A 15340-nucleotide genomic window follows, 5' to 3' on the forward strand; every position below is an offset into this window, starting at 1 on the left:
GCTTTTAAAATGATAGCTTATTTTCATGCTTTTCACATAGAAATATTAAATTCCTGTCATTTGTCCTTAGGGTGAGCTTTTTAGTGGATTTGCCATCTCTGCATTTAAAAAAATTCTTTTCAGTAAAGAGAATAAAAAAATAAGGTTGGGTAGTTGTTATTTTTAGAATGCTAAAAATAATGGCAAACCAAGTCAGAAAATTATATAGATATATTCCAAATGTTTTGGTTCACTTGGGTGAATAGGTCAGCAAATACAGCTTAATATGAAAACATAGAAATTAATCCTGGAGTGAAAGAGCTATTCCTGGGAATATGTCACAAATTGAACAATCATTCAGCACACTGATCTGGAAAGAGATTTGGAGGAACAGAATGAGGGGAATGAATCTCTGAAACCATTAATCCCAAGCAAAGCTGCAGTGGACAAACTGTGCTGATCATAAAATACAAGTGGTTTTCTTTTGGATTATAAGAACTTTGATATTAAGAAAATTTGAGCCTGATGATAATAAACATATCCTAGGTTGATGCTGAAAAGGTTTTATAGGTTTAGTGGTCATGGATTTGTCTTCATGTAAACCCACTGCATCTCAAATCAGTAGTCTTACCAGAAGCAGTTTGATATAGTAGAGCTAGACTAAGAGAAGAAAATATTCTGTACCTTCTAAGACTTCTGGCAGTGAACACCCTTTGTTTTTCATCTATTGCTGAGGTCTCTGGAACAGAACTCCCAGGATAGGTGAAAGATCACTAGATATTAAAGAAGCTTTACAGAATTAGGGGGTCAGAGGTCATGAGATTTTACATTCATATTCACATCTTTGCCTAAAAACTTCAAGAAAAGAGAAACTGATTACTTCTTGAAACTGTTCATTCTACTTTAGAAAAAAACTCTAATTGTTGGGTGGAATTTCCATGTGACAATCTTAAATCTGCCTTTCTGCAAGTTTTATCAGGATTTTTCCCCTACTTGTGTCATATATGATTATTCTAATGCTATATGACAGACCTTAATGCAAATAAAGAAAACCATCATGCCCCCTAAGTATTTTCTTCTTCAAGCAAAACTTCCCCAATATTTCAACAAATGTCCTTATAGTATAAATTCAAGGACTTTAGCCATCTTGATTTTCATCCACTAAATTCTCTCAGGTTTCCTTAAATGTTGTGCCAAGAACTATACCTAGGATAATGGATGAGAAATAACCAAGATATACATAGTACATATCTCTTCTTTTCCTTGAGTCATGATTCTTCCTTTAATGCAACAAAAGATCACATTAGCCTTTTGGTCTACCAGAAATCAACTAAAAACCCTAGATTTAAAAAAAGATAAATTACTGTGTTTTTTTCTCTTGTACATTATGGACATATACTTGATTTTTTTTCAAAAATCTAAGTTAAATTAAAAAAAAATTATTATATGCTTCATGGTGCTACTCACTATGAAGATGCATCTAAGTAGAAAGCAGGATAATCGTCCCCTCAGGAGGCTTACATTCCATTAGGATAAGATAATCAACAAAAGTATACAGAATAATAGTGTAAGATGATCAATTATGAATGACTTAGTTCTTCTGGGCAATACAGTGATCTGCATTCCAAAGAACTTATGATGACAGCTGATCATCCTCAGATCCATCAGAAAGATTATTTCCTGAGAAAGAAATAGTAGAATCTTAATGCTGATTGAAGCATACTTTTAAAAACCTTTTTTGGTTGATTTCTTCTGTAGCTTGGCTAATATTGAAATGTTTTTTGCATTATTTCACAAGTGTAATCTATATATCACTTTGTTTTCTAAAGAGGGATAGAAGAAGGAAGAAGAGAGAGGATTTGGAATGCAATATTTTAAAATAGGAATGTAAACTTTTTAATGTAATTGAGAAAAATAAAAGAGGGGGAAAAAAGCTGAAGGGAGGGAACAAGAGGAAAGTAACACCTCAATGTAATGGTAGAGAAAATCTAAAGATTAAGAAGTGGAACCGCTGGAAGAAAGAGTATGTGGTAACAGTAGGGGTGTTCCTTAAAAGAGCTTATATTAGATTTTATACTTAACAATTCTGAAATTTAATTTTTCTCTTGAGAACTTTTTGAGTCCCAACTCTAGTATCAAATTGTGAGCTATTTCTCCCAGCTTTGTTCCCTTGCAGACTTGGTTAAATTTGCCTTAATTCTCCATAAAATTGATCGTCTCCTCTTCCTCCTCCTTCTTTTTCTTATTCTTCTCTTCCCTCCCCCATTCAAGACAGTTTTGCTTCATACCATTGCCTTCCTTTATCTGTCCTCTCTTTTATCACCCACCCTCCTCCTCTTATTTTTATTCCCTTCTCCTCCTCCTTCCCTGTTCAGCAAGAAAGATTTCCATTATCAATTGGGTATATATGTATTTGTATATAGAAAATCTTTTTTGAAACAGTATAAATGAGGTACACACACATTGTCTGTCCTCTCTCATCCTGTTCTGATTTTCCCCTTCACAGCCCAAACAGTATCTATTCCTGTGTCCAGTGCAAGGACAGAAATAATCTTTAATCTCTTTTTGATCAGTTGGCAAGTGACTGATTCTGACTTGAAAAGTCCTAACCTAGTTGTTGCTTCTGTCATAACCATTTATTCCCACTCCTGGAGTTTCATCCACATGGGCTCTGCTACTACAGATTTTTATTTAAAATATTGTTAAGTTATTTGGAGGCAAATCTTGGAAGAGCTCAGTTGAGTGCTCTCCTACTTTGCCACCTTGGCTTCATCACACTAGAAGGTAGCTTACATTCTTAAAATATCTATAATTTTTTTTATTTTTAATTGAAAAGTATTTATTTTATTATACTATTAATTCCTCCAAAAGTTGGGAATTTTTTTTAAATCCCCATAATATTGATTGTAAAATAAAACAAATCCCTGCACTGATGTTATCCACATATGCCTATCTCATTCTCTAGCATTTCTCTGCTCTCAAGCATCTCTGCTCTTCGTGTACCTCAACATCAATTCAAGAATCATGTTTGGTCATTGTATTAATCAGATTTCTTAAATATTTCAATTTTCTTTATAATTTTATATAAAGTATCCTGGTTGTTCTCTATATCAGTCCATACAAGTAAGGGCTGATATTCTAGTGGGAATTTGTTATACCTAAACAAACATTTAAATGCATAAAGAACAAAGAAAAACATATAATAATGACTATAACATTACTTTGGGACATTTCATCTAGTTTCTTAGGAGGTTATAGGAAGAGAACAAAGAAAAGTTTTATGAAAAATATGGTGCTTGAGCTGCATCTTGTAGGAAATATGAGATTTCAAGATTCAAAGGGAATAAAGAAATGCATAATAGTCATGAGAGATAGTCAGTTCAAGGCACGAGAAGTTAGAGATAGAATGTTGCATATATGGACCAATATAGTTGGCCAGTTTGGTTAAAATTCAGGAAAGGAAATAAAGATACTGAAATTGCAGGAAGAACTCAGGTTATAAAAAGTTTCAAATGTGAAAAAGTTTATTTAATAACAGAACCAATAAGGAGCCAGGTTTGGTTGATTATGAGCATGGCTCTCTAATGGCACATTACAAAATGCAATAATGTATGTCACATAAAATTTATCATCAAAGAAATTTATGATGGAAAAAATGGGATAAGCCTTTTACCCCCCCCCCCAAAAAAGAGTCAGCTGGTACATAACTCACATCCTTCCTTTGTATCACTGAGTTGTTAAGAGAGTGAAAGTAAGTGAGCCAGCATGTTGGGTAGACCATGCACTTACATGGATGAGGGTGGGCAGTCATGGAAGGGGAGCAACCTACATCTTTGGAGGAATGACTACATCAATGAATTGCATCACAGATCATTCAAATACTGATCCACTGATCTGTGAATTATTATGACTGTAAATGAGACCCCCAAGTGAACTAATTGCAGTTTTCTTTAACACAAAATCTTCAGGAATGAACTAGATTCTGCGTAATCTCTAGATCTTGTCACCTGTGTTTAGCAGTTAGGGAAGATGTTTTGGATAAATAGCAGAGAAGTTACATCTCAATCATTTTGCTGATAGAAATATATAGAAGATAGGTGATGAGAAGGATAGAAAACGAAGGCCCAATTTTTAAAGCATGCACAATATGCTTTTGCATATTAGGAATGCATTTATAGGTTCAGAGAGTCTATTTCTTATAATGGATGATGGAGAAATCCCTACACCTACCTGCTTTCGAGCATGTACAGGTATTCTCTGTTTCCCCAGGTTTCAAAATTTCTAAAAGGACTAGAAAAAACATGGAAGTTTACTTTATAACATTTATAGGTTTCATATAATGCAAATAAGACACCACAACACTGGAAGGAACTATAGGACTCAAACATCATTGGTTTCAAAGAACTAATAAAATATATTTACCCAAGGATGACATCCAAGTAAGGAATTCAAAAACTTCACAGCAGAAGCTGGATTCACACATAGAGTACAGAATAAAGATAAATTAATTTAAAATTAATATAATGTTATGTCCTAGCCTGACAGAAATTTCTAAAGCTATCTGTGTAAATATTCACTCAGAGAACTTGGCAATTGCGTCAAAAATGAAAATTTCATTATAACCTCCTCATGCCTCCATGAAATTAGAAGCTGGCTTGGCTTTCAAAAATGATACTTGTGTAAACTAAGGCGGCAATTCTTGTGAGTCAGATGGCCTTTTCTAACTTCAAAATAATTTATCAACACTTCTTAGGCATCTTTTCAAGGAACCTTTTCAAGTAATTTTTATGTAGGTGTAAGTTATGTGCTGAGTTGGAGCTTAGTCTAACATGCCAGGGACATTTGGCATCCCCTAGGTTAAAACATCCATCAACTTAATTCTTTGAATTTTCTTGGCCAAAAGTTTCATCCTAACCCCTTATCTGGAGATATGTGGTAGAAGAATAAATTTCTATCCTATAACAAAATACTTTCTTTTTGCATTAATTGGATCTACAATAAGGCAAAAATGCATTTCTCCAATTAGTTGGAGCACTTGGCTGTTCTTTGTTACCTGAATTTCAGAAATATATTTTTAAAAATAGTTTGCCAGCCCTCAGAAAGTGTCTGAGCATTTGACCAGTTTACATTAATTTTTGCTATTTCACTATTTCAACAATAGAATTTCCAAACGAAAAATTAAAATAATTTTAGGAAAATTCTCCCCAAGAAGGGGCCAAACATTATCTGAAAAGTGAATTGTAAAAATTTGATAAGGGGGTCTGTGGTAGAGGGTAAGAGTTTTCATTATATGTATATCTCTAGATATACATATAAATATAGACGCATTTTATATCTAAGCAGCTAGGTGCAATGGATAGCATTCTGCATGTAGAATCAATCAGATATCAGTTCAAATATCATGTCAGCAAAAGTTTAGCTCTGTATGACCCTGAATAAGTCATTTAATCTCTCTACCTCAATTTCTTCAAACGCAAAGTGAGAATAATTATAGTATTTATTTCCTTGGTTGTTGGGAGTATAAAGTGAGGTGATATATATATATATATATATAAAACAGACTTCATAATTATATATTGCATATATAAATACTACTCCTTATCATTACTTTTAATGATCATATACATAAATATTCCTTAAAAACAAATGTTGAAAATTAAGATATTTTTTATTCAATAATCTATTTACTCTTTATATTTCTTTTTGTGTTTGTTAATAACAGTTAAATTCACAATAAAAACAAAGTTTAAGTATATAAACAAATGAAGTATAACAAAATTTGACCACAGAGAAAGAAAAAAACTATTTAAGTTCTAACTATTGCAAAAACCAGTCCACTTCTTGATGATAACTAAGTTCTATCAAGGCATCTTAATATTGATACTATGTTAAGCTCATCACTTAAATATTATCCATTTATTTTACAACTTATTAATAGACGAGAAAAATGTCAAAGGCAAGTTATGCCAAGTATTTTTATTGTACTCACTTTCTCCGACAACTGTCTTAGAAGATTCACCAACCTGTTCTTTGCTTTATATGTCTTGTGTTTGCAAACAATAAGTTGTACATTTCATTGCAAGTCACATTTTCTTTTTGAAATTTTAATTGTATTAAATATAAAAAGTTTACATTACATGTAAAATGTTTTTAATATTTCCCAATTACATTTCAATAAAAAATTTAGTTCCAAATTAGTTTTATCCCTCTCACTCCTTGAGAAAACAAGCAAATTGTCTTCTATTTTATAAGGAAGTCGCACAAAACATATTTCCATATTAGCCATATTGTAAATGAAGACAATAAAAATATAAAGAGTTGGGGAAAAAAAGTTTGCTTCACTTGTATTCAGAGCTAATTTGTTCTCCCTGGAAGTAGATAACATTAGTTATCATTTTCATCATGGATTCTTGGGAATTGTTTTGGATCATTGTTTCTATCAGAGTAGCTAAGTATTTCATAGTTGATCATCTTTACAATAATGTTGTTACTGTGTACAATGTTCTCCTAGTTCTGCTTGAAGTGATCCATCCTCTCAGGGCTCTCATTTCCACATGAGTAAAATTACACTTTGGGGTAGCAAAATGGCTCAGTGGATAAAGAGCCAGGCATGTGGATGGGAAGTCCTGAGTTCAAATCAGTAATCAGACACTGCCTTGCTGTGTGATCGTGAGCAAATCACTTAATCCCAATTGTCTGGCCCTTGCTGCTTTTCTGCCTTGCAACTCATAACTTAGTATTGATTCTAAGATAGAAGTGAAGGGTTTTTAAAAAGGGGGGGGGAGTATTTCTCTCTGCCCTTGAACCATGACTCAGAAGTGGGTATAAGCAATGGAGTTACCAAGAAGCGTCCTGGCCCTGCATCCAGTACTTCCTCAATGTGTCAGGTCCACTTTCCATCTCTGGCCTGGGAGTTCCTCAAGCTGGAGCTGCTTTTATTGCCACCACCCAGTCCCAACGCTGGTATTTCATCCAGATGGATATCATGCTGCCTTCCACCCTCATGTCACAGATCTTTCTCTGCAACTTGTTTTGTTGTGTGGGCTAAAAGAATAGCTTTCCCATTCCAGAATCCCATTTGAGGAGTTATCTTGAAATTTTTTGGAAGGGAATGTGAAAGATTCCAACTGAATGTTTTTCAGTTTTGCCATCTTGAAACCCCCCTCCCCAAGTCTAAATGTCTCATTTTTTATGAAGCTTCAGATTATCTTGTAGTAACTAAATCTATTTTAGAAGTGGTGTAAGGCAATTTCATCAAGGTGACCAAACCCTACACTCATATCCTAGATGTAGGTCACCTAAAAAAGGTGCTTTTAACAAACATTGGAATTGAGATAATTATTCTTTATTTAATTTTTAACATTGAATTTCCCTTGTGAGCAAAGTAGAATTAGTTCCAGGTAGCTTCTGTGCATGTTCTATGTAAGAAATATTTATCCATACTATGCTATCCTATGCCTGTTATATACACATTCATTTATTTGCCATTATTTCTGGTAAAAGTTATAGTTGACTTAAGGCCTGTCTCTATTTCATTATTGTAGTATATAATTGGATTTTTCCATGAAGATGCCATACCATGATACATGTAAAAACTTCTCATGTGACTATTTGGGCAACATCAACCATCAGATCATCTGCTAAGATATTTGTCTTGAGTTTTTGGAATTTTGCAGATCATTAACTTTATATAATAATCCAGTACAGCATTCTTGGACTGGTTTTCCAAGTCTGTAAAAGATTTAGGTTTCCGCATGCGTGTGTGTGTGTGTGTTTGTCTGTATGGGTTTATGACATATTAATGGCATATTCTCACAATATAATAGTTTCATTAAGGTCTGTTAACCAACTTTATACTGCAAAGCAAAAGATATCTTTTCCATTAAAATCTCTCCATGGATTTTTCTTTCTTTCTCTTTTTATGTATCTCTCTGTGTCTCTATTTCTTTCTCTATCCCTTCCTCATCTCTCTCTCTCTCACTATATCCTCCCGGTCACTCTCTCTTTCTCTCTCCTTCTTTCTGAAATTGGATAGCATTTTTTTATGATGAGACCTTTGGAACTGTGGTAGGACATTGAATTATCAGCCTAGCTAAATATTTTACAATTGATTATTCCTATTACTTTACACATTGTTCATTTGATTTTGCTCACTTTGTGTCAGTTTATGTCTTTTCCAGTCAAATAAAACTTTCTAACACAACCATTTTTCCAATTAAATACTTTATGAATTTTAAAGCAAAAAAAAATCTCTCTATGGAAGGAAGGAAGGTGTAGAAACTGGGTAGAGAATTAGGAAGATCTGGATTAAAGTCCCATACCTGATGCATACGTGTGTGTGTGTGTGTGTGTGTGTGTGTGTGTGTGTGTGTGTAGAGTGAGATAAAGAAGGAAGGAAACTATGATTTCTGAAGTCCCTTTTTTATCACATTTTCCTTGATAAATGGAATTGTTTCTGAAGTTCTCTTAAGTCATGAAAATAACATCATTCAATTCAGTTCAACATGCTTTTGTTAAAAACTTGATATTAGTTAACCAAAAGCCTTATTCTTTGTGTTCTTGCTTTCTAAGAAAAAGCAATCTTCTGATTGAGATGCTAATAGACTTACAATCTATGAACTGAGCAAATAAATAGAAGGGACTTTTAAAAGGAAAAGAAGACAAACAGTAATAATCACTAGCACGTCTATCATACTTCGGGGTTTGCCAAGTGCTTTTACAATGACCTTTGAGCCTTACAACATTCATGAGAGATTGGTGCTGTTATCTTCCCCATTTCACAGAGGAAAAAAAATGGAGCTGACAGAAGTTTAGTGTTACATAACTGAAAAGTGCCTGAGCCTAATTTTGAAATCAGGTCTCTCTAACTCAAGGCACAACACTCTATTGACTGGACCATCTAAAAGGTAAAATAATGGAAAGCTTTATGATGGAGGCAGCACCTTAGGTGTGATTTTTAGGAGAATAAAGATGCAGCATCAGAGGTGAAGAAAGTATCCATTCCAGGAATAGGAAACAATGTGCTCAAAATCATAGAGGCAGGAGATGGAATGTTGAGTTTGGAGAATGTCTGGAAGTCCATCCAATTTGGCTGAGATATAGAATATATAAAGGCTGGGAGGGGTCAATGTGCAAGATCTGGAAGGCAGTTGGAGGCAGATCACGGACAATTTTAAATGCTGGTCTGAGGAGTCTCCTTTTTATCTTAGCAGCAACAGGAAACCACTGAATACTTTTACATGTGTGTTAGGATGATTATTTTGGCAGCTGCGTATGGGATGGAAAGAGTAAAAATGGGAATCTAGGGGAACCATTACAAAACTAGTCCAGGTGAGAGTTGGTATTAGCTTGAACTAAGAAAAAGGGTAGAGTAAGTGGAGAGGGCAGCAATATGCATGATTTTGTGGGTGTGAAATGGACAAGATATAAATTCAGACTGAATTCAGGATATGGGGAAAGTAAAGTGTCCTAAGAACTCCAGTGACTAGGATGGTGCTGAAATCCTCAACAGAAATCAGGAGATTCAAAGGAGAGTCAGTCGGAGTTTGGAGGGGAGGCACTGATTTCTCTTTAAACCATATTATCTGATGGGTTGTAATATGTTAGGAAAATATAGCAGTGTTCATTTAATATGGTCCTATAAGGTTTTTTAAACCAAAATTATATTGCATACATTTTATTATATAAATAAAATTATATTCTGGAAACAAAAAATAGGAAGCCACCTATTACAAATTATGGTTTGAGATACAGTAAAAACAATATGTATTGTTTTTAATAGTTTCCCACTGGTGGCTCATATAAGTAATTTCCATCATCTCTTTCTGTGGCCATCTTAAAATTTTCAAGTTTGAATGGCACTTTGTGTCATGTTATCATTCATTACAATATTTAATCAAATAAACTGCTTTTGTCATTTCCATGCCATATTTTATGAAAATCTTATATTAAAGTCAGAATCTGAAGCTCAAATCCCTTGAAGCAGGAACTTAAATATTCTGATTCATTAGTTGAAGTAGTTACACCTACTCCAAGGTCACTGTATCTTTGTATTTCTGCATGCTTCCTATGTATTTTATAGATCAGTTTGCTTAGACTCGAAGGACTTTCTTTGTGTTAGACCTGCCTTCAGATAATATTGTGTCAAGCTCAACAGTGTGTCTATATAAACTGCTGAATAGTCAGAATAAAATCTGGAAATTTTTAAGGCATACTAATCAGATGAGCCTGCACTTTATAAATTGTCAAAAGGGACCACTGGAGTTATCTCATACTAGTAGGGCTGGACTGTTAATTATAATAATACCAGAGCTCGCCACAACATTCTGCAGTTTGCCAAGGGAAATCTTTCAAACTGTAACAGTTTAATCCATCTAGGAATTTATTTTTATTCTGCCAACCTGTTTGTCAATGGATGAAAAACTGTATTTCTTGTTGTGTGGTACTCTAAAAGGATATCCTGAAGGTTCACAGAATAGGAATAATTCGTCCTTTGTATACTTTTATTCTCACATTTCATTTTTAGAGGTCCTATTATTTTTATGTGAAATAAAGGGGAACCCCAAGACGTTTACGGTCATCTCCCTAACTTGAGCACCATTACACTGAAATATTACCCATATACTTCATATTTGATATGAACAAAATATAAGGGATCTAGCCTGGCTTCAAACTTTGAATTGTAAATCAGACTCCATTTATAAACTTGTGATAAATACATTAAACAATAGCATGTGCTTAAAATAGCAGTTTCTTTTATGATAATGAGCAACTAGATGGTATAGTTACTGGAGGCTCCAACCTGGAGTCAGGAAGATTAAAATGCCTATGTCCGAATTTAAATGGCTAGTATGACAAAGTACCATAAAAAAAGAGGAAAAGTCCCAACTAACCAACATTTTACCTACATATCTATATATTATATCAGTGTGCTCAACACAGATGGCTAGAACTGAACAGACCAGCTGTAAAAGCCCTTTTTGGGGAGAGAGTAATAAGTCTAGCCTTTTCTGCCAATAGTTCTATTATATCTCATTCCACTTGAGATGTTATATTCATTCATACCATGGGGCAACATTCTATGGCAAAACCTATTTGAACAGACTAGTGAATTACTAGGTGAACTTCTAATAAAATGTTTGGAGGAGAAATGTATAAAGCAGCAATATTAAAGAATCATTGAGACCATCTTATGAAGGAAAAGCAGACTCTCGTAAAAATATCTTTCATGGGTACCTTGAGTTTAGGGATAAATGGATTTCTCCTAGTAAAACAATTAGCCTAGGTCATAGCCATATTTATTTAAGACCTACAATTTGAAAGTTAATGAACAGGAGAAAATAACAGAGGCAAAGAAATATGACACAGTTTTTACCCTCATATAGCTTGTATTCTTTCCAGTTGGAGAAACAAAATATAAATGGAGGAAAATTTAAAGAATTTCTGAGAAATTAAGATGATAAAATAACTTTGTACTCATGTGATAATATATGGCTTTTTGAAAGAAGTAATAGTTTTTGGAGTGATGCGGTTTGAGGAGAAAAATGGCATGATATGACATGTCATGCATAGGTGAACTTACAGTTACTGTGTTTGTATGTATATGTATTTATATACATAAATACATATACACACAGTGGTATAAGTGGATAGGATCTTACCAACTTATTCTCAATTATAAATTCCTGTATAACTAAATGTGAGTCTGAGTAATGGATTCATTCGATTTAATACAGATCTGCAGTTCCCAATAATAAGATCCTTAGAATAAGGAATAATTAGTGAAAATGTGCCTACATTCATTTTCAAGGGATAGAGGAACTTAGTATGCAAACATGAAAACATCACATCTCATTTCCCATTAATGAAATTTAAATTTAAATAAGTAACAGAAACCAGACTCAAAGCATTCTGTGTGATTTAGACTAAGAATTTACCAATGAGTGTCGTTGTAATAGTGGAGCCTTATAGAGAGTGACCAACCACTCTGAAAAGCTTTAATTCATTTTGAACTTTTCAAGTTGGTTATTATCTAGAAGAAAGCTTCTGATATGCTAAAGATGGAAAATTTGTAAATAGTTTATTTACCCTTACTCTTTCTCCCCTTTCTCCAAATCCATTCTCTGTGCCTTTTATCTTTCTCTTATGGACTACAATTTCACCTTCATATCAAGATGCTCCAGTGGATTTGATCGACACCGTCAAGACTGGGTAGACAGTGGTTGCCCTGAAGAGGTAAGTAGGTGCCTTAAGAGCACAATCAATCTCAAAGCTCTTGTGAATGAATTGTCTTATATTGCATAATGAACTTTAATGGAAAAATCCACCAAAACTAAGGGATTCCTTCTTGGTCTTTATTTCATATGTTGAAGTTCAATAGGTTTAAGGGAAAATAATGATGATAATTACTAACCTATGTCATATAAAAGAAAGTTGTTGTTCCTGGATTCTAGACATAAATTCTATGCCTCCTTTTTTGAAAATGAGCAATAAATATTTTTAGGCACCTACTATGAGCCAGATGCTATGCCAAGAGCTGAGGATACAAAATAAGGCAAAAGACAATCCTTGCCCTAAAGGAACTTAAAATCTATTAGGGGAGCCAATGCATAAATAAATACAAAACCAAGCTACATTCAGAATATAAGGATATGTGGGAAATAATTGGCAGATGGAATGCACTAGAATTAAGAAAGGTTGGAAGGGCTTCCTATAAAAGATAAGATATTCATTAAGATTTAAAGGAAGCCAGAGGAGGCAGTAGGTAGGGCTGAGGAATGTGAGAGTATTCCTGGCATCAATCTTATGGACTCTACACTCCATCCAGTAGCCAAAGAGGTTTGTAGATATATCCTGTTTACTTAAAGAAACTAACTCCATGTTTTCACATTTTCATCAAGTTTTAAAGAAGTAATGATGGACAAAGGTTTTTAGTGTCATTTAAAAATGCCACATATCCCTTTATTCACCTTCGACAGTCATCTACAAACTAGAAAATATGCTGACAGGTCTAATGATCAAAATATTTAATTTTTTAATTAAAAAATGAACTGAAAAGACAGATTATCCATAGAGACTTGTATCAGTAGATCACTAAGAAAGCCATTCAAATCAAAGGAGCATACCATTGAAGAAGGCTTCAATCAAATTGTCTAATATTTTATTCAGTCATGTGTCAGAAGTGATGTAAATTAATCCATTTCCTGACTTCTCTTGTTCAAAGGAGCAATTATTCTTCCCCTTTATTGTGTCAGTTAAGGTAGCAACAGAGATAAAATTAAAATAATTGATAAAAATATAGCAATATTTTAGATGGATGCTCGTATAGCTTAAGGGATTCAATTAAACATATTTTTCAGTGCCTACAAATGCCAGGTAATGTGATAGTTATCACAAATAGAAATATTCAAACACTAAGTATTCACTATCCATGTGCATATGCATACACCTATATGTAGTTTACATGCACATACACACATAGATATATACATATTTGGGTTTCACATCATATGCATACATATCCACCTCTTAAGCCAAAGGAATTATGGTAAATGAATGATCATTTTTGGCAGTGACAAATTATATTTCTTTTTCACCTAATGTATTTCATAATTTTAGTGAATAAATATATAAATATAGTCCTATCCAAAATCATATCCTTCATATCTTGACTCTAGATCTATTTTCTTAGATTTTTAGTTTTAATTTTTTTTTTACAATTCAAACCCTTTTACTTGATTAAAAAGTGTTCACTGTTAATTTTGATGTTATTTTATGTCTTTTTCATCAGTCCAAAGAGAAGATGTGTGACAGCACAGAGCCAGGTGAAACATCCTCCCAGACAACCACAACCCTACATTCCACAACTACACAATTCAGGGTTTTAACTACTACCAGAAGAACAACTGCCCCACAGCTACCAACCAGCCTACCGACAGAAGGTGGTAAACATCTGGGTTTTTTTTTCCTATTTTAGTAATATTTGATCAAGTGTGAGTTTAAGGGAAATTTTTAAATTTTTAAAGGGAAAAATCATAGTTTTGGTGTTTTATGGATGCAAAAAAAAAAGAGGAGTTGGGAGACTGACATGTCTTTTGAATTCCTTTTCTCTATCTTTAAGAGTTAGTTGGAACATCTTTCTTTACAAGTTAGTTGAACTTCTCCCTTGTAAATCACACAGCAATCAGCCAATTGTCTTCCTGAGGGACAGTGTCACAAGATTTAGTTTTTTTGTTTAAATTTTGTTTCATTTCATATACTTAAAAGACTATGACAAGACATTGCTACTTTTGATAAAGTGGGTGCATGTCTATCAAATACCTACAAAATCTATACTTGAAAAACAAAAGAATTACAAACATAATATTTGAGATATTTATTCAATAATCATCCAACCAACAATTTATCCCTACCTGATTCTTAGCATCATGTGTGATGCTTTTGGGGGGTCAAAAGAAATGGGAGCTTAAAATCCTGCTCTCACGCAATCTTAAAGATTCAAAATGACTTAAATGAAAATTAAGAGCATGGAAAGAAAAATATGATGGGGTACATATAATATTATCTACTATACTGAATTGCCAGTTATGCTCTCATGGAATTTGATTAGAAATCTTATGATACTTGAGTGACAATGTGTAAGACAAAAGAAAGATGGCTCTAGGAAAGCCCTATATACTTATCTTAAGTCACTGGAATACTCTCCTTTAAATAAAATATTCAATTAAGATGCCACCTTGACTTTTTAGTGAACTTCAAATGGAAATAAAATGACTAGAGCAAAGATACTTGATACACAATTACGAAATATATGTATGCCCTTTTCTAAAATCAAACTATATATTTGTGTATTGGCAGCACAGACAATCTGAATTGTTCCTGCCATTCAAATCATGATGGGAAAAGAAAACTAATAGGTACCTAACTTAGCAGGGAACCGTAGCAGTGGATGTAATCTAGTTCCTTTAAAAAGAGTAAGATCAAGGATACCTAATTAAGCATCACTTTGTCATACTTCCAATTTTTCAAAGGTGTAAGTTGAGTCAGTCACTGGGGACAAACTTATCTAAATTAAGTCGACCTTTTTTGTTAAGATTTAAAAAAAAATAATGAAGACATACTTACAAAGTAACTTTTCGTTATTGTTATTGGTTGTAGAGAATCTGAAGAAAATTTGTCATGATAAATTATGGGGTAGCAGAAAGGTCACTGGATTTGAAACTGAACTTGAATTTAAATTAACACTTACTTTCGCTTCATAGCCCTTTAACATTTATTGAATTGAAAGGAATGCAATGCTATCCTTGCCACGTATGTACCTGTGAAGTTTCAGGAAACTCATCTCACCTCTCTGAGGTGTTTT

General features: G+C 33.5%; 1 protein-coding gene and 1 long non-coding RNA gene across 4 annotated transcripts in view; one reads left to right on the top strand and one right to left on the bottom strand.

Moving 5' to 3' along the window:
- PLXDC2 (plexin domain containing 2) overlaps positions 1-15340 on the top strand; it is a 490294-nt gene that overhangs the window by 424182 nt on the left and 50772 nt on the right. For all 3 annotated transcript variants that reach the window (XM_044678167.1, XM_044678168.1, XM_044678169.1), the window contains 2 exons: positions 12153-12213; positions 13769-13919. In XM_044678167.1, the coding sequence (XP_044534102.1) occupies positions 12153-12213; positions 13769-13919 (212 nt within the window). The remainder of the gene's footprint in view (positions 1-12152; positions 12214-13768; positions 13920-15340) is intronic.
- The window catches only part of LOC123249178, an 85041-nt gene that overhangs the window by 20942 nt on the left and 48759 nt on the right, over positions 1-15340 (bottom strand). The gene's annotated exons all lie outside the window — the stretch shown is intronic.

Source organism: Gracilinanus agilis, chromosome 5 (genome assembly GCF_016433145.1).
Source record: "Gracilinanus agilis isolate LMUSP501 chromosome 5, AgileGrace, whole genome shotgun sequence".
NCBI lineage: Eukaryota > Metazoa > Chordata > Mammalia > Didelphimorphia > Didelphidae > Gracilinanus > Gracilinanus agilis.